Source organism: Tribolium madens, unplaced genomic scaffold, assembly GCF_015345945.1.
Source record: "Tribolium madens isolate multiple individuals breed KSU strain unplaced genomic scaffold, Tmad_KSU_1.1 Scaffold_96;HRSCAF=242;Tcas5.2_LG5, whole genome shotgun sequence".
NCBI lineage: Eukaryota > Metazoa > Arthropoda > Insecta > Coleoptera > Tenebrionidae > Tribolium > Tribolium madens.
In genome coordinates this window covers 6208931-6235286 of record NW_025401068.1, presented here as the reverse complement: position 1 = coordinate 6235286, position 26356 = coordinate 6208931, and the positions used below count along the sequence as shown (strand labels likewise).

The following is a 26356-nucleotide window of genomic DNA, read 5'->3' as shown; positions in this document are numbered from 1 at the left end:
AATTTTAATAATTATTAGTTAGTTGCCTTGTAAAATGTAAAATCTGTTGGCAGTATTGTCTAGTGTCTAGTGAATTTTGCATTAGTTTTGAAAATTTCTATTTCAAAAAGTGGGATAATGAACAATTTCTCAACAAAAACCAGTGGTAAGATGTTTTTATTGCATTTTTTAAATTAAATACACGAGTTGTATAATAATTGGTTTTGGTTGGCACTACTCGCAAACTTTATTTGCTTTTAAAACTTCTCCTTTTATGCAATTATCTAAAAAAAATCAATTTTTTTTCTCGTAAATTAAGTGCAATAATTGTTTGACACATTAATTAACTTTTTAGAAGTACCAAAGAAACAAAAAATTGGGAATTTTTGCTTGGAAGTAAAGTCCATTGTGATTTGCATTATGCTTATGAAAACATTAGTTTCTGATAATGGCTCTGCGAGGCATCAAAGTGTTAGAGTTGGCCGGTTTAGCCCCAGTCCCCTTTTGTGGCATGGTTTTGGCCGATTTTGGGGCTTCTGTTTTACGCGTAGACAAGGTACCTCCATTTGAAATGTTTCAAAGCTTAACTTGAAATTCTCCAGGTTGGGGCTTATACAGACCTTGACTGTCTGGGGAATGGCAAAAAATCAATAGCCTTGAACTTAAAAGACTCAAAGGGAGTGGAAATCCTGAAAACACTGGCTAAAACTAGCGATGTCCTAATTGAACCGTTCAGAAAAGGAGTAATGGAGAGATTGGGGTTAGGTCCTGAAACTCTCATGAAGGATAACCCGCGGTTGATTTACGCTCGGTTGACAGGCTGGGGTCAGACGGGCATATACAGCACGAGAGCGGGGCACGATATAAATTATTTGGCTTTATCAGGGCTGTTATCACTTTTTGGGAGAAAAGGTGAAAAACCGATCTTTCCGGTGAATCTGGCGGCGGATTTTGGGGGTGGTGGGTTGATGTGCGCTTTGGGGATTCTATTAGCCCTCCACGAGCGTCATTCGTCCGGTTTGGGGCAAGTTATTGATAGCAGTATGGTCGAGGGGACAGCCTATTTAGGGAGTTGGTTGTTTCGTTCCCAGAAACTCCCGATATGGGGGAACGAACGTGGAAGTAACCAATTAGACACCGGTAGTCATTTTTACGAAGTTTATGAGACAAAAGACGGGAAATTCGTGTCGGTTGGGGCTATAGAACCTCAGTTTTACGAGGAACTGTTGCAAGGGTTGGGTTTAAGTTATGACGAGGCGCCCCAATTTGATGATTATGAAAAATTGAAAGTTTTATTTGAGCAAAAATTTAAAGAAAAGACACAAGAGGAGTGGTGTCGGGTTTTCGACGGGGTCGATGCTTGTGTAGCTCCGGTTTTAACACTTGAAGAAGCTCCGAAGCATCCTCATAATAAGGAAAGGGGGTGTTTTGGTAGCGTAGGCGATGATATAATCCCCAAACCGGCACCGATTTTAAGTAGAACGCCTGGGGAGGCGAGTGGGTTGAAAGCGGCCCCCAGAAGTGGGGAAAATACAAGGGATGTTTTGAAAGAATTGGGATATAGTGATGATAATATCAATGAATTGATTGGAAATGGAACAGTTGAGTGTTTTAATAAGTCTAAATATTGATTTTTTTTATTTTAATAAATATTGTTTTGTTTTTCTTATGCAATTTCATCAATTATTTTTTTCATTTCCAAAATCTTTGCTCCAAATAATTCCGTGATATCACAGTGTTGGCAGAACATTTCCAAAACCGTTTTTACAGATTGTAAATCGAAAAAGGCGTGATTTAAACCCAAAATATGTCCGTGAAAAAGTTCTTCTTTTTTCTTTTTGTGCACTTGTGCCAGTCTCTTTAAGGCAATAAATTTAAGAAAATCATAAAATTTGTAAAAATTCATTCCAAATGAAGCTTTGAGCATAACTTGACAGTGATGTAGGAAACCCTCCATATCAGAACAGTCTTCTATTTCTTTTTTCACACATTTTAAATTATTATCGATCGCGTCCCACATTTTCATTATGTTACATCCATTGACCCAATTATGATTTATAGAAATTGTATCTTCCAAATTCCATACTTGGTGAAACCAACCCGATGGTACAAAAATAGCCTCTCCAGCATTTTGGATTACCTCAAAATGTCGACAAGTGTGATTCATAGCGCTGATGTCATGTGGAAGATTATTGAGGGAATCCCGTAATAAACTTTCTTCACCTGGTGGGAAAAGAATCCATTTTTTCCTACCACATACATTTACCGACCAACTGAAGGAATTAAAAACATCAGCATGGAAAGGTGTCCTAAAAAATACTGTTTTGTTACAGAACGGAAAAAATATTTTTTTACCAAGTTCCGGCTTGTCCAATATATACAAAACGATAATCATCCTCGGAATTTTCAGTTAAATACTCGTTTAGCCAGTCGGACGCGAAATAGATAGGAACGGTGTAAAAATTGTCGTCTTTGAACGTATTTTTCAAATGCCAATCTTTCAAATACTTTGATTTATATTTAAGGAAATTCCAATTATTTAAAAATGTGTCCAATTTGCAAGTTTCTGTTTTTTGCGAATTGAAATATTTTTCATTACAGTTGTAAACAGTAACCTCGCAATTACCGTACTTGTCTTTCAAATAATCTAAATTTGGTGTCTTTTGTCCATTTAACCACTTAGAGTGTGCTTCCCATTCTTCTGTAATATTTTTTATGACACAAGGGGTGTTTGGTTTCATAAAGTTGTTAAAAAATTCTTTATATCTCACATCTTTATTTAGAACAGATATACCACTAGGATTAAAATTATTATTTGTGCAGATATCACAAGTTTCAATTTCAAATTCCATTTTTTGAGGTTATGACAAAAATTTTATAACCTTAAAATTAAAATATTTTGTACTTTTTCTTGTAGTAATTTTAGAAATACTTCATTTTGATGTAATAATAGAAAGGGGTTGATAAAATCCATCATCGCCGACTGTACTCATCAAGGATAAATGGATGGAATCTAAAGCGCACTCCCCAAAATAAAACTCCTTGTATTTTTCTATTATTGTCGACGCGTCAAAATTTTGTTTTTTCACCCATCTTCTTTTCTTTGGGGTTCCGCTTTCTTTCCGATATTTCGTGTTAATTAGGGTCATGTGTAATTTGACATTGTCTTGATATGTCCTTACAAGGCCTTTAAAAAACATTGCAAAACGATTTAGGAGTATTTTTTATAATAGGTTATTACCTCTCTCGTAAAAATGATCAGACAAGTCATTGACGAGTTTTTGTAAATTGAATTCTTCATTTTCTCCGACAATGGTTGCGTTTGCATAAAGAACGTCCACTTTTTTCAAATTAGTGGTCATGCAATCAATTCCGGATATTTTAATTGTGATGGGACCTGTTTTTTTAATAAGAGGACTAAAAAATTAACGATTAAATACCAAAGCAATGACAGCGCGTCCATTACGTACTCAAATATCATAGTTTTATAATCTTGTAACGCTTTAATCGCTTCTAATTTTTCGTGATCGTCCAATAAAGTGAACACTACCACAGTTAAATGCAATTTCAGAGGACTTATAAATATTGATTCATGCATTCCTTCTATTTTATCGCCATTTAAAATATTGTCCTGTAAATAATCTCTAATTATTGATTTGATAAGAGATACGAAATTACTTTAAATTTGTTAAAATTCGCGATAATTTCATCGCTTTGTGTCCGTATTGAAACAAACTGGAGGGCTTTAAGGTGGTCTCTGATTTCGCCGAGAATTGAATGGATTTCATCCCTTGCATCAGTTATAGTTTCCTCACTTTCGCCCGTAATTATTAAATTGCCACTAGTAGGAATCGTAATGTTAGTTTTTGTGGTGTTTTCGAGAATTTTCAAGTCCCAATGTGGGAATTTCTTGAGTTGCGCGTAATACACTCTAAAAAAAATTACAGCAATGCAATAAAGACATAAGAGAGGCATTACGGTGGAAGGACAAAACTAGTAAACAATTTCCCTTCATCGTTTTTATTAATTACGTATTTCGTATTGTGCACTGTTTGTGTGTCTAAAAAATCAAAATAAACAAAGTGACATAACCCCACTTTCTCAACTGACCTACAAATTTCTTAGCCTTTTTGTTAAATGTTCGCAATTCGAAGCATGTTCCATCAATCCAGAATTTTTTCGGCTTGCACGTACCCAAGACACGTTTCATTTTTGCGATTTGTGGAAAATTTTCCCGATTCCGATTTGGGCAATTGACATAATCCCATTATCTCGAATAAGGTTATGTCAGATAAAAAGAATAATTGCGCAATTGTGTTTTTCCGTTTAATTTACCTCAAATCGTGCCGTTGTTCATACTTGTTCAGCGACAAAACGTTTTAATTTCCTGTAATCGATGATTTGAATCGGTGAGGTGTTGAAGCAAATCCGATTCGCTCGAATGACATTTGCTCACTTTGGGGCCTGGTGTTTTCAATAATGGCAACAATCAAAATACCGGAGCAAAAAGTAATTCTTTGTGGCGAATATGGTGTTGGCAAAAGCTCGATTTTTCGTAGATTTACTAATAATACTTTCGTGACAGCGACGGATAGGAAGTCTACTTTAGGGCTCGATCATTACTCGAAAACGTACCGCGTTTGCGATAGGGATTTGAAGGTAGGGTTGCAGAGTTGTTAAAAGGGTGTAATAAGGCCTTTTTAGTTGCAATTGTGGGACACTGGAGGGATGGAAAGGGTGGCGTCAATAACGTCGAGTTATTACAAGTTTGCAGAGGCGGCCGTTTTGGTTTTTGCCCTTGACAATCCTGCTTCGTTTCATGTCTTATCCCAACACCTTCTTGATATTGTTACTTACGCCGAGAATGCCAAGATTTTTTTATGTGGAAATAAAGAGGATTTGTTGAGTAATGTTCCTCAAATAACTGATTCCGAAATTGAGGCGTTTTGGTATAAAACTTTTGAGGTGCTTAGCGAGGGTGTAACATTTTCTTTTAGCGAACAATGTCACAATTTGATAACTGGAACGTACAAAACATCGTGTAAGACGGGAGAAGGGATTGAAGAAATGTTTACTGATATTGCATATCAACTGGTACAGTCAAATAGGTCCAGACTTGAATTGCAATCAATGGAACAGCATGGGTTTAAAATCACACCCACAGAAGAAGTTCCTGAAGATTCGTGTTTGTGTTAAATCATTTTAAATGAAGAAAGTCCTCTTAACTGTGATTATATTTTACAAAAAAATCTCATAGATTAGTTGACTCCTTTAATGTATTTTGCACCAGGAGTTGTTTTCCAGCTTGTTTGCACTTTGCTTGTTATATTTTGTAGTGCCAAAGAAAAGTCTGAATTTGGATATTTGTAAGAATGAAATTATACGATTTTTTTTAATTAAAAATTAAAACAATAAACACTTCCATAAGATTTTATTTAAATGGCACGTATCATAAAAAGCACACTAATAAGAGTTGTTATATCTAAGAAGCGTCAGTAATATTTTTTTTCTACTGAAAAATCTTATGGGAACAACAAACTAAAAGTTAAATTAACAAATATTAAAAAAACAAAAATTTTCTTAAATCTAACAAGGAACACACCGACTATAGAAAAACATTAAGTATGCTAAATTCAAGTACCTTTTTTATATCACCTGGCCTATAAGGACCTTCAAGTAAGAAAGGTGGTACTAACCAAAAATTCCAGAATTTTCATCACAGCCACCTTTCGAACCTTCGTCAAAGTCTCATACAAAAGTACTAAACTCTACCCTAGGTAATATCAGGAGTTCATCAGAAAAATTAAGTACAGGAGATTGACAATTTGTACTTTAAATGGCAAGATTATTAAAAATGAAAATATGTTGAGCATGCAAAACATTAAAAAGCATCGGTCAAGATTCATATAACAATCTCTGATAGTGGGGGAAGATTTCCCACGTTGGAATATGAAGCCCGAATTCCAGTGCTACCAAAACAGCGAATTCAGCTGCCACAAGTTCCTTCCTATTCAACCGGAATGTGTTTTCTGTCTTCTCAAGAAGCGTCTTCAAACCGTCTCCTTTAACGTCGTTCAGTTTCGCCGACAGTATCAAACTTGCGCCAGCACACAACTTTCTGTTTTGTTTATTAATCAGTCCACGTAATATCAATTTTTCGAAATAGACGTACGCTTGAGCTACGGTCACCAGATCAATGTTACATTCGGTTTTTGCAATTTTACGCATCTCGCGTTTTATACTGAAAAGAGAAAATTACACCCGGTTCGAATATACTATTTTTTCTACCTTCGTAGTTTGCTCAATGTGAGCTGTATGTGCGGGAATTTTTCCCTAAACTTGTCGTTGATTTCCTTCTTCAAGTCAGAAGGTCGTACATAATCGATAACTGACGTCATGTAAGACGTAAAAGTTAATAAAGTCCGGTGTTTTCCGGCGATCAGTTCCGGATCGTCCAATAAATTTGGGTGGTAGACTAGGGAGTTTAACGACGTTTCGTCTTTAGAGTCCGGGGGTGGACTTGCTGCTACCACGTGTGTATTGGCTCGAATTGATGCCTGATCGTACGAAAACGACCTAAAAAAACACCTCTTAAACCAATTCCGGGAAAAATCCAATCGAAAAATCCCTCAGAAAGCAACTAAATCTACAAAGCGTTTGGTTATTTGCAAAATGATCAAAAACTACGGTTTTAGTGCATTCTCCTAAATCAAAATTTTTGATTTACCATTTGTAGTCAGGTTGCCACGTTAAAACTTTTGTCCTGCAAACCAAATAATGGTATGTATAATGAAAGAAAAAAACTAAAGCTGATTTTAATTCAGACAAAGAAAAGATCGATAAATTACCGGGCGAAAACATGGTGTGGACGTTTCATAACATTAAATGAGACATGCCCAGGCTCGGTTGGATCATCAATAGTGTTCAACCTTTTCTCTCTAAATTCTTTTACAGGTTTCGTTGGTACCAACAAGTACCCATATGAAAATTCCTGTAATCAAAACACCTGTCTGATTGTTTTTACAATTTTGGTAATCACCTGTCCATCAGGAGCTTTCTCGATTCCCAAAGAATCGAAGGGGTCCAAGCCGTCAGCGGCCGCTGATAGAGGGCGTGTTCCCGACGTTGTCCTTTTTCTTCCGCTTTCCCGTTTCGTCTCATTCCTGCACCCCCAATTATAATAACAAAGATTTTACCCATGCATACCCACCTGTGACTCTTCTTGTACGGTATTATCGAGCATACCATGAATGGTATGTACCGTGAAGTCACCATCACGATTCTTTCGTCTTTAAATCGGTGATTTTTAGCCGTTTTGACAACTTTAATTTCTTTTGTCGACTCCGGAATCGAAGGTGGAGCTGGACTTGTCTTGCACCGCGAAATTGAGGGGCCCAGACTTTCCGAACTGCTGCCATAATGGTGTTTTTCTGTATCGCTCCCCAATGAGCTCTGATGAGGGATGCGTTTACGAAATGTTGGGATGATTTTGCGTTCAGAAACGCTGGAAAAAAACGGCCTTAACCCTCTTAACTAAAGAATTTGGGTCAATTACGATTATTGACAGAAAAGAATTGTTTGTAATCTTTATGTAATCAAACCGCAAGACAACGTCGGTAAGGTCACATAAACAAAGATAATTTTCCATCGTTTTCAAGTACCGAAACTACGTAAATAAAGATAATTATCGGCTATATCAAACAATGGCGGCTTGTTACCTGTCCTTAATGCTTTTGGCGGTTTCCTCGAGTTGAGATTTGATCGGTGTAATACTTTCCGAGTCGGAACTCAGCGAGTGTCCATCGACGTTGTAATGTTTCGATTTTTGGAATTTCTTTTTTGGGTTGGGGATTTTATTCTTCGAATGATCCGTGTCGCTAAAACAGTCATCGGGACCGTCGGACTCCTCAGCGAGGGGTTCATCAGTCGTTCCTAGAAGACCGGTGTTTTTGATGATTGCCCCATTACGGGGTAGTAACGATAATCTGGTGTCTCTGTAACTGCCGTCCAGGGAAATATTTGATAAAAAAGTAACAGCAGCAATGCGACGTCGCGAACGGTTTCTTTTTAATGAAGTTGCCATTAGATATTTTTTATTGCTTTTTTTAGTACATGTATATGGGGGGAAGTGAAGTGTTATGTCACTGATGATCCATTATTGACATAGTCCTTTTATTGCACATTGTTAATGATTTGCGGTGAAAAGCGTATATGTGAAATTCGATACTGTTCAACAGGAATAATATCAACGACTTGCACATTTTCGTACACTATTTCACACACTTTTTTGCTTAAAAAAGTCTACTAACACACAGACCTGCAAGGAAAATATTTACGTCGCATTGACAACTGACAATTGACATACATGGTCGCCAAAATTCACAAATTAAAAACACTAGAATTGGGCCGCAAATTGGTTCTTTAAATACGCTCTCAATTAATTTATCTCAAGTATTTGTTTAAGAATTACCACAGCTGTTATAGTTAAGGATGTGAGATAAGATAAYCATTCTGATTAAAGACCTACATACACCTTGCACAGTGACATTAGTTTGACAGTTGTCCCCAATAGCACGAAACACGTCAGATATAAACCGGACAATAAAAACCGGCAAATCATCACACTTATCTTATCAAATTTCCTAATGTAAAACACAGGTGAGTCTCTACTTAAAATTACGCAAGAAACGGACACATTTTTTTTGATTAGGAACACCAATGCCTCCAAAAGTGACTACCAATCTGTTGAAACAACTGCGAGGGTTAATGCAAAACCCCCAGTATGTCACTGAGACAATCAACGCGTATATCATCCCTTCAAACGATGCCCACAACAGTGAATACTTGGCCGATTGTGACATGTATAGGGGCTTCATTTCCGGCTTTACTGGTTCGGCTGGAACAGCTATAGTAACAGAAAAAGAGGCTCTTTTGTGGACCGACGGCCGATATTTCCTCCAAGCGTCACAACAGTTGGATTCCAATTGGACTCTAATGAAAGAAGGGATTCCATCAACCCCCAGTCAAAGTGACTGGTTGTGCAAGAATTTACCCTCAGGATCACGTGTAGGGGTCGACCCCAAACTCTACACGCATCACATATGGATGCCTTTGCAATCACGTCTAGCTCAAGCCGGTCATAAACTGGTCCCAGTTAACAAGAATTTAGTCGATGTTTTATGGGGCGACAGGCCTTCAAGGCCCACAAATCCAGTCCGCCCGTTAGGTTTGGAATTTGCCGGGAAGACAGTTGGGGAGAAATTGGGTAAAGTCAGGGGGGACATGGAAAGAGAAAAGGTGGATTTTTTAGTTTTGACGGCTCTAGATGAAATCGCCTGGTTGCTCAATTTGCGGGGCTCAGATATTGAATATAATCCCGTTTTTTTCTCTTATGTGGTTGTTCATAAAGACAAGTTTACGGTATTTTTAGACCCTAAGCAAACAACAGATGAAATTAAGCAACATTTGACGAAAGAAGCAGGAAATAATTACGAAATCAAGCCGTACGCTGAGATTGTGAATTATTTGAAACAAAACAGCACGAAAATCGAGGGTTTTGTGTGGTTTTCCGAGAATGCGAGTTACGCACTTACGAGTCTTATTCCTTCCAAGTCGCTCCTGACTGAGATAACCCCAATCCCCTTGCTGAAAGCTGTGAAAAATCCCACCGAAATCAAAGGTATGCGAAACGCACATTTGAAAGATGGAGCAGCCTTATGTTGCTATTTCTCTTGGTTGGAGAAAAACGTGAAAAATGGGGGAATCACGGAAGTGTCGGGGGCGAAAAAATTAGATGAATTTCGGGCCCAACAGGCCGATTTTGTCGGCCCAAGTTTTGCGACTATAAGTTCCGTAGGCCCCCATGGAGCTATTATTCATTATCATCCAGAGTCCGAAACCGATGTTCCTATAACCATCGATACGTTGTATTTGTGCGACTCTGGAGGCCAGTACAAAGATGGCACCACTGATGTGACCCGGACTTTTCATTTCGGGACTCCCACTGAATACGAGAAGGAGTGTTTCACGAGGGTTTTGAAAGGTCAAATTAAGTTGGCGACTTCGATTTTCCCGTCGAAGATAAAGGGGAATTACCTAGATTCGTTCGCGAGGGAGTTCCTGTGGGAGGTAGGACTAGATTATGCCCACGGAACCGGGCATGGGATCGGTTCATATCTGAATGTCCATGAAGGACCGATGGGGATTTCCTGGCGGCTAATCGCTGATGATCCCGGGTTGGAATCGGGGATGTTTCTGTCAAACGAGCCTGGGTACTACGAGGATGGGAAATTCGGGATTAGATTGGAGGATATCGTACAGATCGTCCCCGCGAATCCTCCACACAATTTCAATGATCGAGGATTTTTGACCTTTGAGACGATTACGTTCTGCCCGAAACAAACAAAATTGATTTTGGTTGATTTGTTGACTGATAAGGAGTTAGCATATTTGAATGCATATCACCAGCAGTGTAGAGATATGTTGGGGCCAATTTTGGAGAAGCAGGGACAGGTGGAGGCAAAGGATTGGTTGTGGAAGGAGACGGAACCCCTGAAGAGGAATTAGGACCAAACAGTATGTTGCTTGCCATATTTTATGGTTTATTATTGGAAAATATAACAGTATAATATTGTATACAATAAAATGTGTTTATAATTATGTACTGCGTTTCTTTCTTCCTATTTCTTTGAATTACGTACTAAATAATAGCTTGTGGAAAATGAGAAAAAAAGAAAAACAAACCAACAAACGATAGATACGAACCATTGCAAAACAGGTAATTACATATTAAAAAAAACAGTTTATAAAACGAATTAGAAGATTTGAAAAAACAGTTACTTGAATTTTCTGGAAAGTGTAAAAATGAAAATACTTTTATCGAACATTTAGTGCTGAGCTTTGTGACAACATTCATACTGTTACATAAATAACTCGATATTTGTAATCATTTTAAAACTATTTACTATCAAAGTACAAAAATAAAAACAAAAATACAAGTATCTTATTTCTTCTTCTTTTTCTTTTGTTTCTTTTCGCCTTTTTGCAGCTTCTTTTTCGATTCAACAGTTTTGACTTTAGGCGACGATAGAATGGTAGTAGGTTCAGGGGCAATATTTTGTGATAAAATCTGCTGCTCTTTCTTCATTTCCAATTCCAAAACCATGAAGATACACGTTAGTAAAGTTTCATAAAATTCGAGAAATGTAAGCGGATAATCGATATTAACTATGAGTTTATCATCCATAACTAGAGGACAAGCCGTAGCTAAACAATGCATCACGTTTCTGGGACCTAAATGTCGAAAATCGAAAAGATTTATCCAGTGGTGTCTTATCTTATCATCAAAATCAGCGACTCGTTCTGTTGTAATTTTTAAAATTGTTTTTATTTGAATAGGTTAATAGACAAAACTGACCTTTTTCGTACGTAATGTGTTCATCGAGTGGTACTATATTAGTTCCAAACAAAGGACGTGCTTTTTGCAACTTCAATTCCAAATGGCATGTCACTGGAGATTCCCCTTTTTTTGTACAAGTTTGTTTCAGAAAAGTTCGAGCCGAGTGGGGCTCTCCGATTTTTTTATAAAGAGCATAAACGGCTTTAATTGGTGCCAAATCGAGATAATTCATGAGAATTGTACCTAAAATCGAATGTTTACATAAGGATTTTTATTTTAACTGAACCCACTTTGGTGGTCTGGAGTCTTCGAAAAAATAACTTCGTCTAAAAATGTTTGTACAATGAATGCACAAACGCCCCCGTCAATAGACTTATCGTAGGTTTCCTCTAAAGACCCCGTGCATAGAGCAATCCCAATCACTGACATTAAAAATTGCCAAAAATAAATCGGCTCAAAGGGATCGTGGATACTAACAAGACAACTTCTGGGATTTTCAGCCAGAATTTCATCTGCTCGGGCTATAGAAATTCGTTTTGATAATCCCATATCTTTGTATAATTGCCATAAAAACAACCTTATCATTATAGGATCATAGTCGAGTTTAATTTTTGCGGCCATCGTGGCATAATCCTTGTATAAATCCTTCAGTTTTGGCAAATTTCGAGTGATCAAAAACCGGATACACTTCTCTTCGTACGTCTTCAGCAAGTTGAATTTCTCGTCGGGAATATCATTAAGTTTCGATAAAATTACGTCAACGTAAAACCCCACATCCACATATTCGGGTGCCGTAAAAATAGGGACGTCTAGAATGTGGTTGTAGAAAACATTTCGTATGGACCATGTCGAATCACTTCTAGGTTTGGGTTTGTCGTATTGGAAAAGTAAATTCTGATGGACGACACGACCGTTGCCACAAATTAGCAAGCCATCACCATGTTTAAAATCCTGATCCCAAAACCCTTGAAGCCTTAATCCCGTATCATCTCCGAAATGCATAATCCCTTCACCACAACGTTTACCATCCACCCATGATCCTCGATATATTGTTTGAGGGGGAAAGGCGAAAGCCTCATTGTAGAAAGCCTTCCAAATGTATTCACCTTCACCGTGCATCAGCCCTTTTCGCCACGCTCCATCATAAAACTATCCCATTTTTTGTCATATAAAGCGGAGCAAAGTGATTACTTACATCATTATTTTCCCAAATTAGTGTACCAAAACCGTCATATTTTCCCTCGCGCCAAGTCCCACGATACTTAGCCCCATTTTTGTAAAATCTCAATCCAAACCCATCTTTTAAATTATAAGCCCAACCCCCTTCGTACCAATCCTCAGGTTCGTAGAGTAGCCATCCTTGGCCGTGCTTGCACCCATTTCGCCACTCTCCGCTATAAAATGTTGGGGTTGAGACAATATTGAGGAAACCGTGGCCATGGAAAAGGCCCTGGTTGAACTCTCCCTCGTAGTGGCTCAAGTCAGGAAGGGTCATTTCTCCCTTACCGGTCGGAAAACCGTCTAAAAAATCCCCCTAAGGGATGACTGAAGAATTTCGTTTTTTTAGACGCTGTTACCTCGTAAACTGTCCCGTCGGTCCAGATGTATCGGCCTTTGCCGTTCATGGTTTGTTTAGAGATTGTGCCTTCGAAGACATTACCGTTTGTGAAGATGATTTTTGCTTCGTATTCATCTTCAATTTTGTCTTGCAGAGAAGATGATACGGTTGTTGAGGTTTTCTTTAATAAAAGGAAAAAACATAGGGATTAAACTTTTGAATAACCTGTAATATTTTTTTACTCCCATGTGGCATAGTTTTAATTTTTTTTAATTGTTTATGTAATTTTGCTAAGATTAAATGGGAGATCTATTCTTTATTGACGCAATTTTTTTAACAAACCGTACAGATCGACTCGCTTCCGAGATTTCCTCCTTAATGGCGTCTAAATTTGACGCAAAACTGCTCCCTGGTCTCCCCGTTTTGAGCCCTCTCGAACTGCTTTTTTTGCTCAGGGCAACTTTCGACCCTGACGCCCATTTGATCTCGGCATCAACCAAATCTTCTGCTTTCAACTCCTTATAATCCTTAACCAAACTCTCCTTCTTCTCTACAACCACATCTTCTTTCTTCTCCACGACGACCATATCCTCAATGACAAACTGTACGATTTGATTAAAAAACTGTGCGATGACATCTTCCATACATTTGATTTCGGGAAACCGTTGCTGGCTGTATCCTCCACTGATAGTGCCTTTGGAGGGCWTGGGGGTCGCCGAAGCAGACCTCGACAGTGACATTTGTCACTTCTTGTATCTCGATGAGTAATATGAAGTAAGCRTTGCCTAGGAATGTATGTTGTATAAATATCACCGAATTTTGGCAAAGTGTCAAGGCGGCCGAGTAATTTTAGAATGGCTAGCCGTGATGAGATCGCTGGCCGCAGTTTTCTGAACGCGGCCTCTTCGGCGATGTGCTCGGACGATCTCCAGGGAAGGCCCTTCTAAAAGGGACAACCAAAACGCCATGAATGTGAGTATAATTTTCGCAATCATATTTTTTTCCAATGTAAATGTGTGTCGTTGAAACACTGATAAATATTTACGTTGTAACTGCTCTAATTGGCATTTGTTCAGGGAGTTTCGTAGATCAGGAAGTCGTAAGCCGGCGCTATAAAATCCCAAAATAAAGACAATTAAGTAAGAATTTTGTATTGAGGACACGGAGTGGTTTGGGATTTCCGCGTCAGTTAATATAATTTTGATACGTAAATAAATATTTTTAGACCGGCCCACGATTGGGATAGAGTCCCCGTTTTGTCAAAAAATATTTATTGTGATTATCATAATATAAAATACAAATGATATGAAATAAATAAAACTAATGACGTCTTAAATATTACATTTTCAGAATAAGAATGATAACAAATGGAGGCCCATGGCCATATCCAACCCATCGACGCGTCTCCGACTCGCCAAAAACATGCCTCAATGGGTTGTAAGTATTTTATGTGTGTGTGTGTGTGACAATGAGTTTTAAAGCTTAACAAATATATAAAAAATAATCCTAGAAGCTCATGATAACAGTACAAAGTTTCCATCTACATAATTGATTTTTGGTTTTTACGTAATAATCAGTTCAGAAAAATTTAAAATATCGCACCTATCTAAAAAACAGAATACATGTGTATATACAAAAAAATAATGCATAATATAAAATGGAGAAGCAGAAATAAATAAACACCAAGGTTTGTGTTTGAGAACACAAATATTGCAAGTATTTTGATTCTGATTGGTGTTTCAGGCTAAGAGGAACCTTAAAATACTTTCGGTAAAAAATAAAATTCGAGTGCCTTATCAAAATTTGATACAAAATAAGGCTCAATTTTCTTCATCCGAATTCGACTCTTCTTCTTTCTTCACCTCAGCTTTTATCTCTTTATTGCTTGTGTCTTGATTGTCCGCTTTTTGCTCGTTTTCCTCTGCTTTCTTCTCTTGTAGATATCTCGTTCTCCCGAAAACTTTATATTTATATCCGACATCGTCTCTCAGGTGCAACTTTCTGTGCAACTGCATGTAACTCTGCGTTGAGAACTCCCGATTGCAAATATCACATTTGGCATTTTTCATCCCTTTAATGAAATATTTCTTCTTGCTTTTCTGATTGTGTTTGCGTACTTTGTGTCTCAGCAGGCCCGAAGGACTATTGAATTGTCTATGGCAAATGTCGCAAACTAAGTCAGTCGGTTCTTGTTTGGTCTCAGGTTCAGTCGTTGCCCCCTTGTCGGTCTCCGGAGTGTTACTTCTTTTGAAGTCACTTAAAGTGAGCGAATCCGATCCGGATTTGTGGTATTTCATGCAGGCCTCGTACTCCGCGCGGCACATATACTCGTTCCGGCAGTACTCACACTTGAAGGGATATTTTCCCATGTGGAAATTTTTAATGTGGAATCTGAGTCCCAACCGAGAGTTAAACGATTTCTGACAAGTCTCGCAATTGAAATCGAGGGAGGAGTACAGTTGTGGGGAAAGAAAATGCTCCCCGGAGTTACTAAAGTCCATTTTTTCGTCAGTTTGCTTTGGGAGAATAGGAACGTAATTGCCAAAGGTGGTCTTTGAAGGGTCGATTTGCTTGCCGTTAGAAGTCGCCCCGTTTGAGCGAGAGGCGATTTTCATGGCGGAAATGACGTCTTCCCAGTCGTTAATCCCATTTTCGGCGTCTTCTTCAGTCTCGGAGTTGCCCTCGTCACCGAGACCAAAATCAGTTGGGTCGATTTCAACGCTGAGCTCTTCGCTTTTGCTCTCTGTGAGTAATTGATTGACGTTAAGATTCTTTCCTTGAACTTCTGATGCGGGGACGTACTTTTGAAACGTGTTGTTGATATTAAGAAAAACGTTTTGGTTTGTGTCTTTAGTATCGACGGGGACGGGGCTTATAGTTGTTGTCGGCACAACGTTGAGAAAAACATTCTGGAAAGTGTTTTGCGTTTGGGGTCCCACCACAATTTTTATATATTTTTGATTTGGGAGCATCATGTAAGCGTTTGATTGTGAAGGGTCGACCACTGCAACCTCTTCATTTTTCTCGTTTTCTCCGTTAGTTTTTGTAACAAGAGTCACATAGCTTTTTAACACTGAAGCTGACTGGACGCATTGCTTTTTGAATGTGTACGCGATATTCAAGCGTTTTATGCAAGGATGACATAATAAAGGTTTAAAGAGGTTCCATTCCTGAAAATAGACGCAATTTAATTTTAATTTCCAACTAAGGACGATTAAAAATAAACATACCACTCCAGATACACAGTACTGAAGTTTGCTCATTAAAGTTTCGTTCGGCTCATTTTCTATGTGTTCTAAATCGATGAGATTCTTATCGTATTTGAGGCAAACACGGCAAAAATGCGGTAAAGTATACATCGTCATGTAAAACTWAACATAAATATCAATAAAAAGCTCAATAAAGTTCAAACGGGCTGTCAAAGCTTCATCAACTTCGGCGCCATGTTGAATAAAAACATACTAGGGAATTCACTAATCACTATCGCCAACTCCAGGCAACAAAAACCCCAAATTCCAAAATAATTATTTATAGAAAATTACTATTAATGTCTCGTTATTTGCGCTTGTTTAGTACAAAACGGGGTCAGGAGCACCGCCCCCACCAATCCCAGTTGAGGAAAAGTCCCACTCGTCATTTTCAAAAAACCAGGAACCTGATTATGAAGTCATCGAATTTGGCCAACAATACTCAAATGCGCCCCCAATACCCATTAAAAATGGTAAAACAACCCCAAAATTACATTTTCTTATGGTAAAACTCAAATTTTCATTCAACTTAGAACCCAAAAGGGCCGATGGAAGACACTGCCAACTTTGTGGTACCTCCAATCCTTCCATCAAATGCGACCATTGCAACCAGATCTTCTGTATTTCATGTGACGATATGTACCACAGACACCCCAAACGCCAGAGTCACTTCCGACGCGTGAGTGTCCCAATACTTATTTTTTATAAGCAGATGGCGCCACTTGTGGTGTGTTCCAGACTATGGAGACTTCAATCCGGCCCCCGCTGCCCCCGAAAGGAGAGATGCAATCTGCCCCTGTGCCACCCCCTCGTCGCCACCGTCGTGCCGGATCCATTGGACCGTCCCCATGTCCCAGCCCCACCCCTATGAGACACAACCAGGTAGGGTCTTGTTGTATTAACTTTGTACATCTATTCACCAAATAAATTGTCACCGAATCAAAGCCTTATATTGTGAGCGCTTACACCTCCTCCCCTCCCTAATAACCTCAGCTTAAACTGCGCTTAAGGTAATGAGAAAATAAGGAAGAAACGTGGAGCGATAATCGTGACATGTTTCTAGGGGGTTCCCACTTTGCCTCGGAAAGACACATTTTCATTCAAAGACAAGATGAATAGTCTGAAACGGATGGTGGGGTCGAGGCCTCTACCTCCGACACCGATTTCACCTTGTGAGTACCACCAAAAAATAAAAAAGCGGGTCTAGTTTCATTTTTACAGCGTCACGCGTCTCAGCGAGCCCCCCAAGTTTCGATAGGTACAATCGCGGGTTCGAAGTACCAAGCCCCAGTCCCTCGCTGCAACAGAGGTACCGCCAACATCAGCTCGCAATGAGGGGTACCACCCCTAATCTATCAAGTGCCGGCTCTGATTTTGATAAGGTAGCAAAAATCTTTTTTTGGCTAAATTTAATGGGAGATTTGCAGCCCCCGAGTCGCGACAGCGGATACCCTGATTGGGATAACGAATGGGGTCGTTTCCGATCTGGAAGCATTTCCGGGTCTGAAAACGGTTCCCGGTTACGGAAATTGAGCAACACTTCGTGCCCTCCACCCAGGAGTCTCCCACACAGTGCGTCAGTGTTTGATTTGAATAATCCCATGCACCACCACCACCATCATGGGTTTATTCCTATGCAACAAGTAATATAGATTTTTTTTAAATAGCGATTTTTTTACACGAGTGTTACAGGCGCAAAGTATGGCCCAGCTGAACTGTCCGGGGTGCTACCAAGGGGGCTGGATGGATTGCGGGTGTGATAGGACTGGCAGTAATTTGAGTCTAAACATGGCACCAGGGCCGTATCCGGTCAATCCGATGTGGATGGGGACTTGGCATGGACCTCCGCCGAGTACCATGTACCCATATCCGGTCCCGATGGGTCACATGCATCACCATTCAAGACCACCATCGCCCACTCACAGCATCAAATCTCGGAAGTCTTCCATGAGTAAAAAGAGTCGGAGGAAGTACCGCGAAAGTGAAGACACCGATGATGATTTGGAAGACCGAAGATCGATTTTTAGTCACAATGATCGAAGCGAGAGAAAGTCGATAGGGTCGAGGTTCCCGGAAAGACAAAAATTGTCACGTGACACTGCTTCCATGCCTCGGGAAATTTCGAGGAAAAATTCAGACCGAATTGAGAGAATCTCAAACGTACGAAGTAGGCGTGGCTCCTCTAGTGAGAGCGACGATGAGCAATCGGAGAGTCAGAAAGAGAGTGAAGTTCTTGATGAATCTGAAGAAACAGAAGTAAAGCCAATACCGGAAATACCGACCTCGAGTTGGGAGTGTGAACACTGCACTTTTGTAAATGATCCTGGCACTAAAGTTTGTCTTATTTGTTGCAAAACTGCAACAGTTAATGTTAAACTTGTCAAAATCGAAGAGAAAATAGAGAAACCTGAGCCAAAATTGCAAACGACTCGATCGAGTGATGACTGTAGCAAAGACTACAGCGAGACCGAATCCCTTTTAAATAAATTGGGCAAACTAAAAACCTCCGAACCGAAATCCCCCGATCCGAAGAAAGGTAGGAGTAGAAAAATCTCATTTTGGCCGGGCACAAAATTCACATCTCTCAATAAACAAAACTAGACCCCCATAAACCTTGTGCTGTTCTTACTTAGTTGTGTGTTATTTTTACTAAAAAAAAACTAACTGTCGTGTTTTAACACTTTTCCTGTTGTTACAGGAAAAGATGCAAGTGAAGCGGTGTCATTGGAAAGTAGTGTTAGTGCGGTTAAAGCGGTCGGTACTTCCCCCGAAAATGACACTAGTGTTAATAAAGTGACGACGGGCACATCGCCACCTCCTCAAAACATGTCGACACAAGTATGTCTCAATTTTGAGTTATCACCAGTAATTGCCACTTTTCAGACTTATGAAGACGTTCCCCCAGTCGGGGAAATCCCGAAATCACCACGAGGACGACCGGCGAGTCGCAACAATCGTCGGAGAGATTTGCGAAGATCGAATTCGGTACACATGGGGACGAGACGAGGCTCCGAATGGTCGCTGCATCGTAGCTCGAGTCGGCACTCTTTCACCACTGATTCGCAGGTTTTTAAGAAAGGAATCCACAGTTTGATGCCCCAGTGGTTTGTTATTTTTTGAACATAAACAGTAACAAAATGGGGGCTGGGGCATCATTTCCACGCAATTTTCGGATTGACTTTCTTTTTTGTCTAGAGTTTGCCGGGGAGTCGAGATCAAAGTCCGACACCTTACGATTACAGCGAGGAAAATATGGACAGGTTGCGAAAACCGTCAATGGGTCGGTCATACTACAGCATCATGGATTTGCGAAAACCGGAACTGTACCGGAATGAACCGGCATTTTACAGGGTGCATATTTTAACAATATAAGGCTTTGATTGGTTGTTATATATACTAGAACTGTATTTTGTTTCTTAAATTTACAAAATATGTAACACTTCTTCAGTTTATCAAAATTTCAAGGCAACCTCAAAATTTGAAAATTCGGCATTTAATAGGAATGTTTTTCAACAGAATGAATTCCCAAGTCACCGCAACCGTTCCGACTCATTCGACCTCCCCGAATCCGGCTTCAACAGCTTCAAATCGCAAGGAATGGAGCTGGTGAAGCTCCTCCGCGAGGCAGAACAATACAAATACACCGCTGATGAGGTCCAAGCGGCCCTGTGCCACTGCAAGGACATGAATCCAATCGATTGGTTGCGTCAAAATTGGGAAGCGACCATTGCGAGCGTCCAGACATTGGCCACACAGATGGGACGCGAGGGTCCCATGAACATCGTCGGAACGGTCTCCGAGGAAGAGGCCAGGGCCGCTTTGAGACTTCACAAGGGAAATCTGTGGCCGGCGGTTACAGAGTGTGTGGAGCAAAGACAGAGAAAGGTGAGTTCTGAATTCTAGTGAGTTTGGGTTATTAATTTTTGTGGTTAGTATGCCGAACTCGCGTCACGTGGAGAGTTCAATCGGGAGGATATTCTGACGGTGTTGACGGCACATCACGGTGACTTGGAGGCGGCGTTTAACGAGTTAAGTAAAACTCAGCTGAAGCCGTTTTTGATGAGGATTTGGGGGCCGCCGGTCGGTACGGAGAATGAAGCAGGTAATGAGGGGGCGGTGCTGGAGAAGATTGGGGGTGAAGGTAATTAAGAAAATTGTGTGTAATGATTTATTTATATGTTTGTAGATTTAGAGACTGTATTGAGTGATAAGGATTTGGCGAAAGCGGTAAGTGATAGTAGTGATAAAGTGCCCCCTACAACTACTGACCAGGAGTTAAAAAAAACTCCAACTGAAGTGCTAGAAAACATTGAATCACAAATTTTGCAAAATTTGCGAGACATGAACAATCTTAGTGAGACTTTAGAAAGTAAGGACGCGCCCCCTAAAACTAACAAAATCTACGTAGAGAAGAGTAGTACCGTTATACAAGTGTTTGATCACGATTATGAAGTCCCGGAAGCTGAAAGAGACGAACAAAAACCGGAATCGGATTTTAGTGATACTGAAAGTAGTGATGAAGGTAATAGAGTTGAGGAATTTGTGGATGCCGTGAGTGATATGCCAGATCCTCCTCGCCTCAAACGAAAAAGTGTCAGTACCTTAAATATCACTTTAGCCAATAAGAAAGAACCTGGGACAAGTACCGCACTTCCGGTAGCTAAAGTGATCCAAGTTGAGGATATTTCAGCCGAGAATGAAGTTGTACTTGAAAGTACTGCAAATATTCAGTTGCAGAGTGTCCCAAAAAACGATCAAGCGGAGGCCTCGGTGAGTAGAAACGAAACAGAGGCCTCCGTTGTTGTTTCATGTGGCGAAAGTAAAAGTTATACAGAGACAAAAAACGATTTACAACAAGGTCCGTCGACTCTCGTGAAAACAAAGAACAATCTAACTAAAGATTCTTTGAAAATAAAAAAAATACAACAAGAAGTTTCGAATGGGCAAAAAGTAACAAAAAACGATGTAAATCAGGCTCCTTCAAGTCAGATTGAAATAAAAGAGAATCAAGCTGATGATTCAAAAAATCGTGTTGAAACAAAAGACGACGATCTAAGTGTGAATAACACCAAAGATAATCAAACTGACAATTCAAAAAACACCATCGTAAGTAAGAATGATACAAAAGAGGGTCTAGATGAAGCTTTAATAAATCACAACGGAACGAAAAACGATCTAAATGAGACTTTAAAGGGCATCGAAGAAACAATAAAAGATCCGAATGAATTTTCTAAAACTGGCAATGCTACAAATGAAAGTGGTGACGTGAAAGCATCTAAAGAAAAACCGAAAACCGATTTGAAAGAGGCTTCAGAAAATAACGAAATTAAAGAAAATCTAAATGTTTCTAAGAACGAAGATGTAACAGTTGAAGAAAAAATAGTTCAGGGCGGTGAAGTAAAAGTCATAACTGAGAATAAAAAAACTAAGCACGATSTAAATAAGGACGAAAAAAATCATAATGAAACAAAAGACACTGTGACGGACCCAAAAACATTTGAAAATGGTGATGCAATCACTTCTAAAGATAATGTACAAACAAGAAACGATGAATCGGTGATTTCACGCACTAATAATGAAACAAGAGACGATTTGAATAAGGTTCTGAAAAGTGAAAACGCCGCAGTTGTGCTGACAACAATTGCGAGTGCTGATGAAAAAGTATCCAATGAGAGCGAAAAAACAAAACACGAAATTAATCTTAAAGAAACAAAAGACATTACAAGGGAACCAAACACTATTCAAAATGCTAAAAGTTCTCAAGATAATGAGGAAACAAAAAATGATCTAAATTCGGAAAAACCTTCTACAAGTAATACACCAAGTTCTATCGAAATTAAAAATCAGAATGAAGGTCTTTCTGAGGTTGTAGAAAGTAAGCCACCGTTGACAAAAAAGCAGAAAAAGGCTCTAAAAAAATCAAAACGTCGAGCTCAGAAAAAAGCAGCTCGAAGAGGTTCTACAACAAGTACCACAGAGTCGAGCAGTGGTGAGAAACAGTCTACAGAGATGGACAGTGAGGTGCCTCAACCGATCGTCAAAGATTATGAACCGAAAATTGAAAATTCCGGTCCTGGTAACGTTGAAAAACCCTCGGCTTCCACTGAAAYCCAACCAAAAATTTCAACAACAATTCAAATACCCCAAAATAAACAATCACTACTTCCGGTTCCGCCAAAACGACCATCCAGAATACCCATTTCGCGTCAGAGATCGGTTTCTAAAAGTGAACCGAAATCACCTGATGTGCAAAGTAAAATTCCGATTAAAACCGGGAGTCATATTCCGGTTAGAAGTCCAATTGAAAAGGCGAAAAGTAACCCAGAATCGGAGAAACGTCCAGTTATTCAAAAACGAAAGTCGGATGAAATTGCTCAAGAGATGAAACAAAGTGTTCAAACTGTTAAAGAGATGAACCGACAATTGAATACTGGGAACAAGGGAAGTCTCAGTTCATTTCGCAATAGTTCGGTTGAGTCTACAACAAGTTCAAAGCAACTGTCTTATACGAAGTCACTAGATAACGATAGTGATTCTTCTGTTTCTGATAGTAACGTTGAAGAGTTACTCGACCCGAGCACTGACGAAGATAGTTACGAGGATTTTGAAGAGTATGATGGGATTGAAGAGTCGGACACTGAAGATTATAACGAGTTTGATAAAAAGAAAGCGAAAATTGCCAAAGAGTTAGATATTAATTTGGCACAGATTAGTGCAAGAGTCGAAGAGTTAACTACAAGTTTGGGTCGTAAAAATGAGTATTTTGATGAGACGTGTGAGTCGGAGGAGGAGTACGTTTCTGAAGAAAGTGAGGAGGAAGAGGAAGAAGAAGAGGAGGAGGAAGAAGACGATGATGACGAGGATAATAAAATTGATTTTAATATTGAAATAAAGCAACCAAGTGAAATTGAATTGATGGAGGTAAGGTCCTCCCTAAAATCTCCCTTCTTTAATTTATCTACATTTTTTGAGTCACTTTATATTGTTACTAAAATCGTTCTTAGAGACAGGCGAGGCGTTTTCTGGCCGAAGGTCAAGTCGAGAACTACCAACAAGCCGAGCTTGCCGTCAGCTTAATGACTCTTAAATTTTCCGTTGAGGAAGCTCTCGAAGCTGTTAAAGACTGTCACACTCTAGACGCCGCTATCGCATATTTACAACAAGACTGTGAATTGTGTGCCGGCAAATATCCCATGAATCAGGTAATTGGCTTCGTTTGAAACCTTCTTGGAATTCTAATTCTGTCTTTCAGATCATATCTATGCTAAAATGTACTCATCGTTGCTGTCAAGAATGCGCTAAAAATTATTTCACGGTCCAAGTGACTGACAGGACGATAATGGACTGCACTTGCCCTTTCTGCAAACAACCAGAGCTGACAAGTAGCGAAATATCTGAAGACGAAGTTTCGGATTATTTTGCCAATTTAGATATTCTTCTTAAGGGGATTCTAGACGCCACCGTCCATGAGCTTTTCCAAAGGAAATTACGTGACCGGACTTTGATGCAAGACCCCAATTTCAAGTGGTGCGTCAAGGTAACCCATTTATAGATTTCTGTAATTCTTCGACTAATTTTAATCAGTGTTCGAGTGGATTTATCGCAAATCCTCGTCAAAGACGTCTCGTTTGTCCTGACTGCAAAAGCGTTACGTGTGCTAATTGCCGTCGACCGTGGGAGAAACAACATGAAGGCATCTCTTGCGAAAAATTCGCAGAGTGGAAAGACGCAAACGACCCGGAAAATCAGGCTTCTGCAGTTGCGAAACATTTGGCCGAAAACGGAATCGATTGTCCCAAATGCAAATTCCGATATTCCCTCGCACGAGGAGGCTGTATGCATTTCACTTGCACTCAGTGCAAACACGAGTTTTGTTACGGTTGTGGTAAGCCGTTCATGATGGGGGCCAAGTGTGGAGTTAGCCAGTATTGCGGCAAGTTAGGGCTTCATGCCCACCATCCCCGCAATTGTCTGTTTTATTTGCGAGACAAGGAACCCACAGAATTGCAAAAATTGCTCAAGGAGTATAAGGTCCCCTTCGATACTGACATCCCGGCCGATAAAGAAGAAAATGCAGCAGCTGTAGCTAAATGCTTCGTTCCGTTGCAGAGGGAAACCCCAAATGGTCTCATCGACACCGTCTGCAACAACGAGGTTTCCTCCGGTCAAGCCGGTCTTTGCAGGTAACTGTGTTATCTACTTTGTTAATTTCGTTACGATTTTCGTTTAGGATGCATTATTTAGAATACTTGTGTAAGTTAATAAGACGTCATGCAATCGACTCGATCGACTTGCTAAATGCCGATGATCTCGAGACTGTGGTAAGACGTGCCGCTAAACGACTGCCGCCGAATGCATATGGAACACCCCGAGAAATGTACCGATTACGTCTCTATCAGGTACTTCCCCTGGACAGTCTTTAATGATTTTTTTGTGTGTAGGCTGCATTACATCGAGTATTTAGTTGGGCTCATTGGCAGACACAAATTGGACCCAATCACGATCCTGGATCTGGTAGAAGTGAGTCAGGAATTGAAGAGACGCGGCAAAGAATTGCCAGAAAGAACGGCTAGTTGTAACGACCAGGAGTACAGAAATTTGTGTGTCAAGGTAGGGGGCTTGGACACGTGCGCTAATGCGTAACATGGGCTTCTGGCTGAGATAGTCTGTCAATGTGCCCAACGGAACCTCACTAATATCCTAGTCCCTGGTTTTACTGTCAAGTGGGGATTAAATGAAAGGCGCTTTCACATGTCGATTTGATGGTGAAACTTTTTATTTTATTTATCCTGATTCAAAAATTTTGCTTTATAAAACCTTGAAAATTTAGGATCCAATAAGTTATTAAATTTTTATAAAAAGAGCACAACTTGTATTAGTGGGAATTTTCAATTATTTCCAACTGACGGTATTTGTGATATCTGATTGATGATATATAAAAAACTGATTTCTTATTAAATTCACTTATTTTCAGATTGTGAAGGAGCAGATTCCATTGGATTGACCGAAATTAACCCCAAAAAATTTCCAATGACATAATATACAGTGTGATTGTTTTCAATGTTATTTTATAAATAAACTAAGTAGATTTCTATGAATTTTTATTTATTCAATGACTGTAAAAACTGCGTCAGTGCAGACCCACTTTTTTTGTTAGATTTTTGTTTAAGCATTTTTGTCAACTTACTTAATTTTCTCTTTTCTTGTAACATTTCTTTCCTTTTAGTAAATTCATTATTTAAAATTTTATGTTTCTCATTAGACTGAACTGATACAACCGCTTCTTCCTTAAGTCCACAAAATTTGTCTTTCTTTTTGAGTTTTTTCTTATTTCGTTTCTGAGCTTTTTCCCTGTATTTACGTCTCTTGATAGGTTTTTCACACTTGTGGCTAACTTCTTTTTTACAAAAATTACAAATAATTACCTGTAACTAAATAGTAAGGTTTTTTGCTCGAATTTATATGACACGTACAAGTTTATTCCCCGCGTGAATGTTATTGCTTTTTAGATATTTGGCCTGAAAACGTGATAATCTTTTCCGCGCCTTGACCTTCTTAAGTAATTTTTTTGCGAACTTTGACTTGATGATCTCAGGTTTGACAAGGTACGACGCCCCTGTCTCACGTAATTTGAGGCAGCATTTTGGACACCTCGCGTCTAATTTATTTTTACTTTTCTCCAAACAAATTTTTGTCTGGAGCTCCGATATTCGAAACTTTGACCTAAAATAACCTATTTATAACCTAACTTTCGTCAAGTGAGGCAACTTACGCGTAATATGATTTTAACACATTTAGACCATTTGGGACTTTGTCTGCGACGTCGTGCAAGTATTTAATAGTGTTTTTATATAAGATATTTGTTGTTTCATCGGGCAATTCCATAGCAGCTATAACCTCACTTTTCGGGGATTCTCTCATTCTGTGTCACAGATTCTGTGTGGCTGTTGTTACACCCCTGCGGCGCCAATTCAAATTTGCGTTCAAAAAAATAAAACGTTTGTCTTTAATTTCACGAAAATGATGTGTATTTAATGCGTTTTTTTTTAATCACAAATTAACAGTCGTGTGTTCTCTTATAATTTTTATGTTAATTCATAGGGGTTTTAGTGAATTTGAGGGTTTAATAGGAAGAAATATTGATTTTGTCTTTGTGCACATGGTGACGTAAAG

At 39.3% G+C, this 26356-nt stretch overlaps 10 protein-coding genes across 17 annotated transcripts; 4 read left to right on the top strand and 6 right to left on the bottom strand.

Moving 5' to 3' along the window:
- Window positions 1-21: 21 nt before the first annotated feature.
- Window positions 22-1662, top strand: LOC123013513 (alpha-methylacyl-CoA racemase). The gene is made up of 3 exons (XM_044412070.1): window positions 22-145; window positions 335-535; window positions 582-1662. The coding sequence occupies exons 2-3, from the start codon at window positions 428-430 to the stop codon at window positions 1608-1610; spliced, it is 1137 nt and encodes a 378-aa protein (XP_044268005.1). The 5' UTR covers window positions 22-145; window positions 335-427; the 3' UTR covers window positions 1611-1662.
- Window positions 1591-2831, bottom strand: LOC123013512 (2-oxoglutarate and iron-dependent oxygenase JMJD4). Its single transcript, XM_044412069.1, has 2 exons — window positions 2335-2831; window positions 1591-2288 (listed from the first exon to the last, which is right to left on the bottom strand). The coding sequence occupies exons 1-2, from the start codon at window positions 2829-2831 to the stop codon at window positions 1646-1648; spliced, it is 1140 nt and encodes a 379-aa protein (XP_044268004.1). The 3' UTR covers window positions 1591-1645.
- On the bottom strand, window positions 2722-4561 carry LOC123013514 (activating signal cointegrator 1 complex subunit 1-like). Of its 3 annotated transcripts, none has more exons than XM_044412073.1 (7): window positions 4090-4561; window positions 3958-4039; window positions 3658-3910; window positions 3450-3610; window positions 3221-3396; window positions 2912-3166; window positions 2722-2861 (listed from the first exon to the last, which is right to left on the bottom strand). In XM_044412073.1, exons 1-6 carry the CDS (start codon window positions 4187-4189, stop codon window positions 2913-2915), a joined length of 1026 nt encoding a protein of 341 aa, XP_044268008.1. In that variant the 5' UTR covers window positions 4190-4561; the 3' UTR covers window positions 2722-2861; window position 2912. The 3 variants fall into 3 exon arrangements, with proteins under 3 accessions (XP_044268008.1, XP_044268007.1, XP_044268006.1); XM_044412072.1 differs by having other exon boundaries at window positions 2794-3166; window positions 4090-4250; window positions 4315-4560; XM_044412071.1 differs by having other exon boundaries at window positions 2794-3166; window positions 4090-4559.
- LOC123013515 (ras-like GTP-binding protein YPT1) lies at window positions 2836-5400 on the top strand. Its single transcript, XM_044412074.1, has 3 exons — window positions 2836-4638; window positions 4684-4928; window positions 4977-5400. Exons 1-3 carry the CDS (start codon window positions 4459-4461, stop codon window positions 5173-5175), a joined length of 624 nt encoding a protein of 207 aa, XP_044268009.1. The 5' UTR covers window positions 2836-4458; the 3' UTR covers window positions 5176-5400.
- Window positions 5394-8544, bottom strand: LOC123013509 (CDK5 and ABL1 enzyme substrate 1). Of its 2 annotated transcripts, XM_044412064.1 has the most exons (7): window positions 7698-8542; window positions 7190-7483; window positions 7019-7142; window positions 6828-6970; window positions 6707-6742; window positions 6268-6555; window positions 5394-6220 (listed from the first exon to the last, which is right to left on the bottom strand). In XM_044412064.1, the coding sequence occupies exons 1-7, from the start codon at window positions 8060-8062 to the stop codon at window positions 5875-5877; spliced, it is 1596 nt and encodes a 531-aa protein (XP_044267999.1). In that variant the 5' UTR covers window positions 8063-8542; the 3' UTR covers window positions 5394-5874. The 2 variants fall into 2 exon arrangements, with proteins under 2 accessions (XP_044267999.1, XP_044268000.1); XM_044412065.1 differs by lacking the exon at window positions 6707-6742 and having other exon boundaries at window positions 7698-8544.
- On the top strand, window positions 8095-10638 carry LOC123013507 (xaa-Pro aminopeptidase 1). Its single transcript, XM_044412062.1, has 2 exons — window positions 8095-8637; window positions 8690-10638. Exon 2 carries the CDS (start codon window positions 8698-8700, stop codon window positions 10543-10545), a length of 1848 nt encoding a protein of 615 aa, XP_044267997.1. The 5' UTR covers window positions 8095-8637; window positions 8690-8697; the 3' UTR covers window positions 10546-10638.
- A 196-nt stretch (window positions 10639-10834) lies between these two features.
- LOC123013385 (radial spoke head 10 homolog B-like) lies at window positions 10835-13804 on the bottom strand. Its single transcript, XM_044411875.1, has 6 exons — window positions 13283-13804; window positions 12955-13116; window positions 12573-12911; window positions 11668-12526; window positions 11396-11620; window positions 10835-11340 (listed from the first exon to the last, which is right to left on the bottom strand). The coding sequence occupies exons 1-6, from the start codon at window positions 13673-13675 to the stop codon at window positions 10982-10984; spliced, it is 2337 nt and encodes a 778-aa protein (XP_044267810.1). The 5' UTR covers window positions 13676-13804; the 3' UTR covers window positions 10835-10981.
- LOC123013382 (E3 ubiquitin-protein ligase lubel) lies at window positions 13801-25281 on the top strand. Of its 5 annotated transcripts, none has more exons than XM_044411863.1 (20): window positions 13801-13907; window positions 14286-14372; window positions 16509-16656; window positions 16717-16862; window positions 16922-17065; window positions 17247-17355; window positions 17405-17565; window positions 17611-17826; window positions 17876-18719; window positions 18882-19021; window positions 19067-19249; window positions 19379-19534; window positions 19700-20068; window positions 20117-20318; window positions 20370-20410; window positions 23188-23385; window positions 23436-23720; window positions 23768-24366; window positions 24625-24793; window positions 25158-25281. In XM_044411863.1, exons 1-20 carry the CDS (start codon window positions 13902-13904, stop codon window positions 25185-25187), a joined length of 4233 nt encoding a protein of 1410 aa, XP_044267798.1. In that variant the 5' UTR covers window positions 13801-13901; the 3' UTR covers window positions 25188-25281. The 5 variants fall into 5 exon arrangements, with proteins under 5 accessions (XP_044267798.1, XP_044267796.1, XP_044267797.1 ...); XM_044411861.1 differs by having other exon boundaries at window positions 20370-23104; XM_044411862.1 differs by having other exon boundaries at window positions 20117-20324.
- On the bottom strand, window positions 14190-16384 carry LOC123013386 (zinc finger protein 62-like). The gene is made up of 2 exons (XM_044411876.1): window positions 16166-16384; window positions 14190-16105 (listed from the first exon to the last, which is right to left on the bottom strand). The coding sequence occupies exons 1-2, from the start codon at window positions 16298-16300 to the stop codon at window positions 14756-14758; spliced, it is 1485 nt and encodes a 494-aa protein (XP_044267811.1). The 5' UTR covers window positions 16301-16384; the 3' UTR covers window positions 14190-14755.
- LOC123013387 lies at window positions 24929-26331 on the bottom strand. The gene is made up of 3 exons (XM_044411877.1): window positions 25956-26331; window positions 25657-25906; window positions 24929-25608 (listed from the first exon to the last, which is right to left on the bottom strand). The coding sequence occupies exons 1-3, from the start codon at window positions 26102-26104 to the stop codon at window positions 25285-25287; spliced, it is 723 nt and encodes a 240-aa protein (XP_044267812.1). The 5' UTR covers window positions 26105-26331; the 3' UTR covers window positions 24929-25284.
- Between the last annotated feature and the right edge of the window lie 25 nt (window positions 26332-26356).

Bases quoted from the DNA above. Each gene is read 5' to 3' on its own strand.
- LOC123013387 (XM_044411877.1), bottom strand. From the start codon at position 26,104: ATGAGAGAATCCCCGAAAAGTGAGGTTATAGCTGCTATGGAATTGCCC. The intron at 25,907-25,955 runs GTAAGTTGCCTC...AGGTTATTTTAG, and splicing joins GTGTTAAAATCATATTACGC to GTCAAAGTTTCGAATATCGG. The intron at 25,609-25,656 runs GTACGTGTCATA...ATTTAGTTACAG, and splicing joins TTCACGCGGGGAATAAACTT to GTAATTATTTGTAATTTTTG.
- LOC123013514 (XM_044412073.1), bottom strand. From the start codon at position 4,189: ATGAAACGTGTCTTGGGTACGTGCAAGCCGAAAAAATTCTGGATTGAT. The intron at 3,911-3,957 runs GTAATGCCTCTC...AATTTTTTTTAG, and splicing joins ACTAGTTTTGTCCTTCCACC to AGTGTATTACGCGCAACTCA. The intron at 3,611-3,657 runs GTAATTTCGTAT...GATTATTTACAG, and splicing joins CGAATTTTAACAAATTTAAA to GACAATATTTTAAATGGCGA.
- LOC123013513 (XM_044412070.1), top strand. From the start codon at position 428: ATGGCTCTGCGAGGCATCAAAGTGTTAGAGTTGGCCGGTTTAGCCCCA. The intron at 536-581 runs GTACCTCCATTT...GAAATTCTCCAG, and splicing joins CTGTTTTACGCGTAGACAAG to GTTGGGGCTTATACAGACCT.
- LOC123013512 (XM_044412069.1), bottom strand. From the start codon at position 2,831: ATGGAATTTGAAATTGAAACTTGTGATATCTGCACAAATAATAATTTT. The intron at 2,289-2,334 runs GTAAAAAAATAT...AGTATTTTTTAG, and splicing joins ATTGGACAAGCCGGAACTTG to GACACCTTTCCATGCTGATG.
- LOC123013515 (XM_044412074.1), top strand. From the start codon at position 4,459: ATGGCAACAATCAAAATACCGGAGCAAAAAGTAATTCTTTGTGGCGAA. The intron at 4,639-4,683 runs GTAGGGTTGCAG...AGGCCTTTTTAG, and splicing joins TTTGCGATAGGGATTTGAAG to TTGCAATTGTGGGACACTGG. The intron at 4,929-4,976 runs GTATAAAACTTT...ATTTTCTTTTAG, and splicing joins TCCGAAATTGAGGCGTTTTG to CGAACAATGTCACAATTTGA.
- LOC123013386 (XM_044411876.1), bottom strand. From the start codon at position 16,300: ATGACGATGTATACTTTACCGCATTTTTGCCGTGTTTGCCTCAAATAC. The intron at 16,106-16,165 runs GTATGTTTATTT...GTCTATTTTCAG, and splicing joins AGTACTGTGTATCTGGAGTG to GAATGGAACCTCTTTAAACC.
- LOC123013509 (XM_044412064.1), bottom strand. From the start codon at position 8,062: ATGGCAACTTCATTAAAAAGAAACCGTTCGCGACGTCGCATTGCTGCT. The intron at 6,743-6,827 runs GTAATTTATCGA...TTTGGTTTGCAG, and splicing joins CCACACCATGTTTTCGCCCG to GACAAAAGTTTTAACGTGGC. The intron at 6,556-6,706 runs GTAAATCAAAAA...GTGTTTTTTTAG, and splicing joins TGGCAACCTGACTACAAATG to GTCGTTTTCGTACGATCAGG.
- LOC123013507 (XM_044412062.1), top strand. From the start codon at position 8,698: ATGCCTCCAAAAGTGACTACCAATCTGTTGAAACAACTGCGAGGGTTA.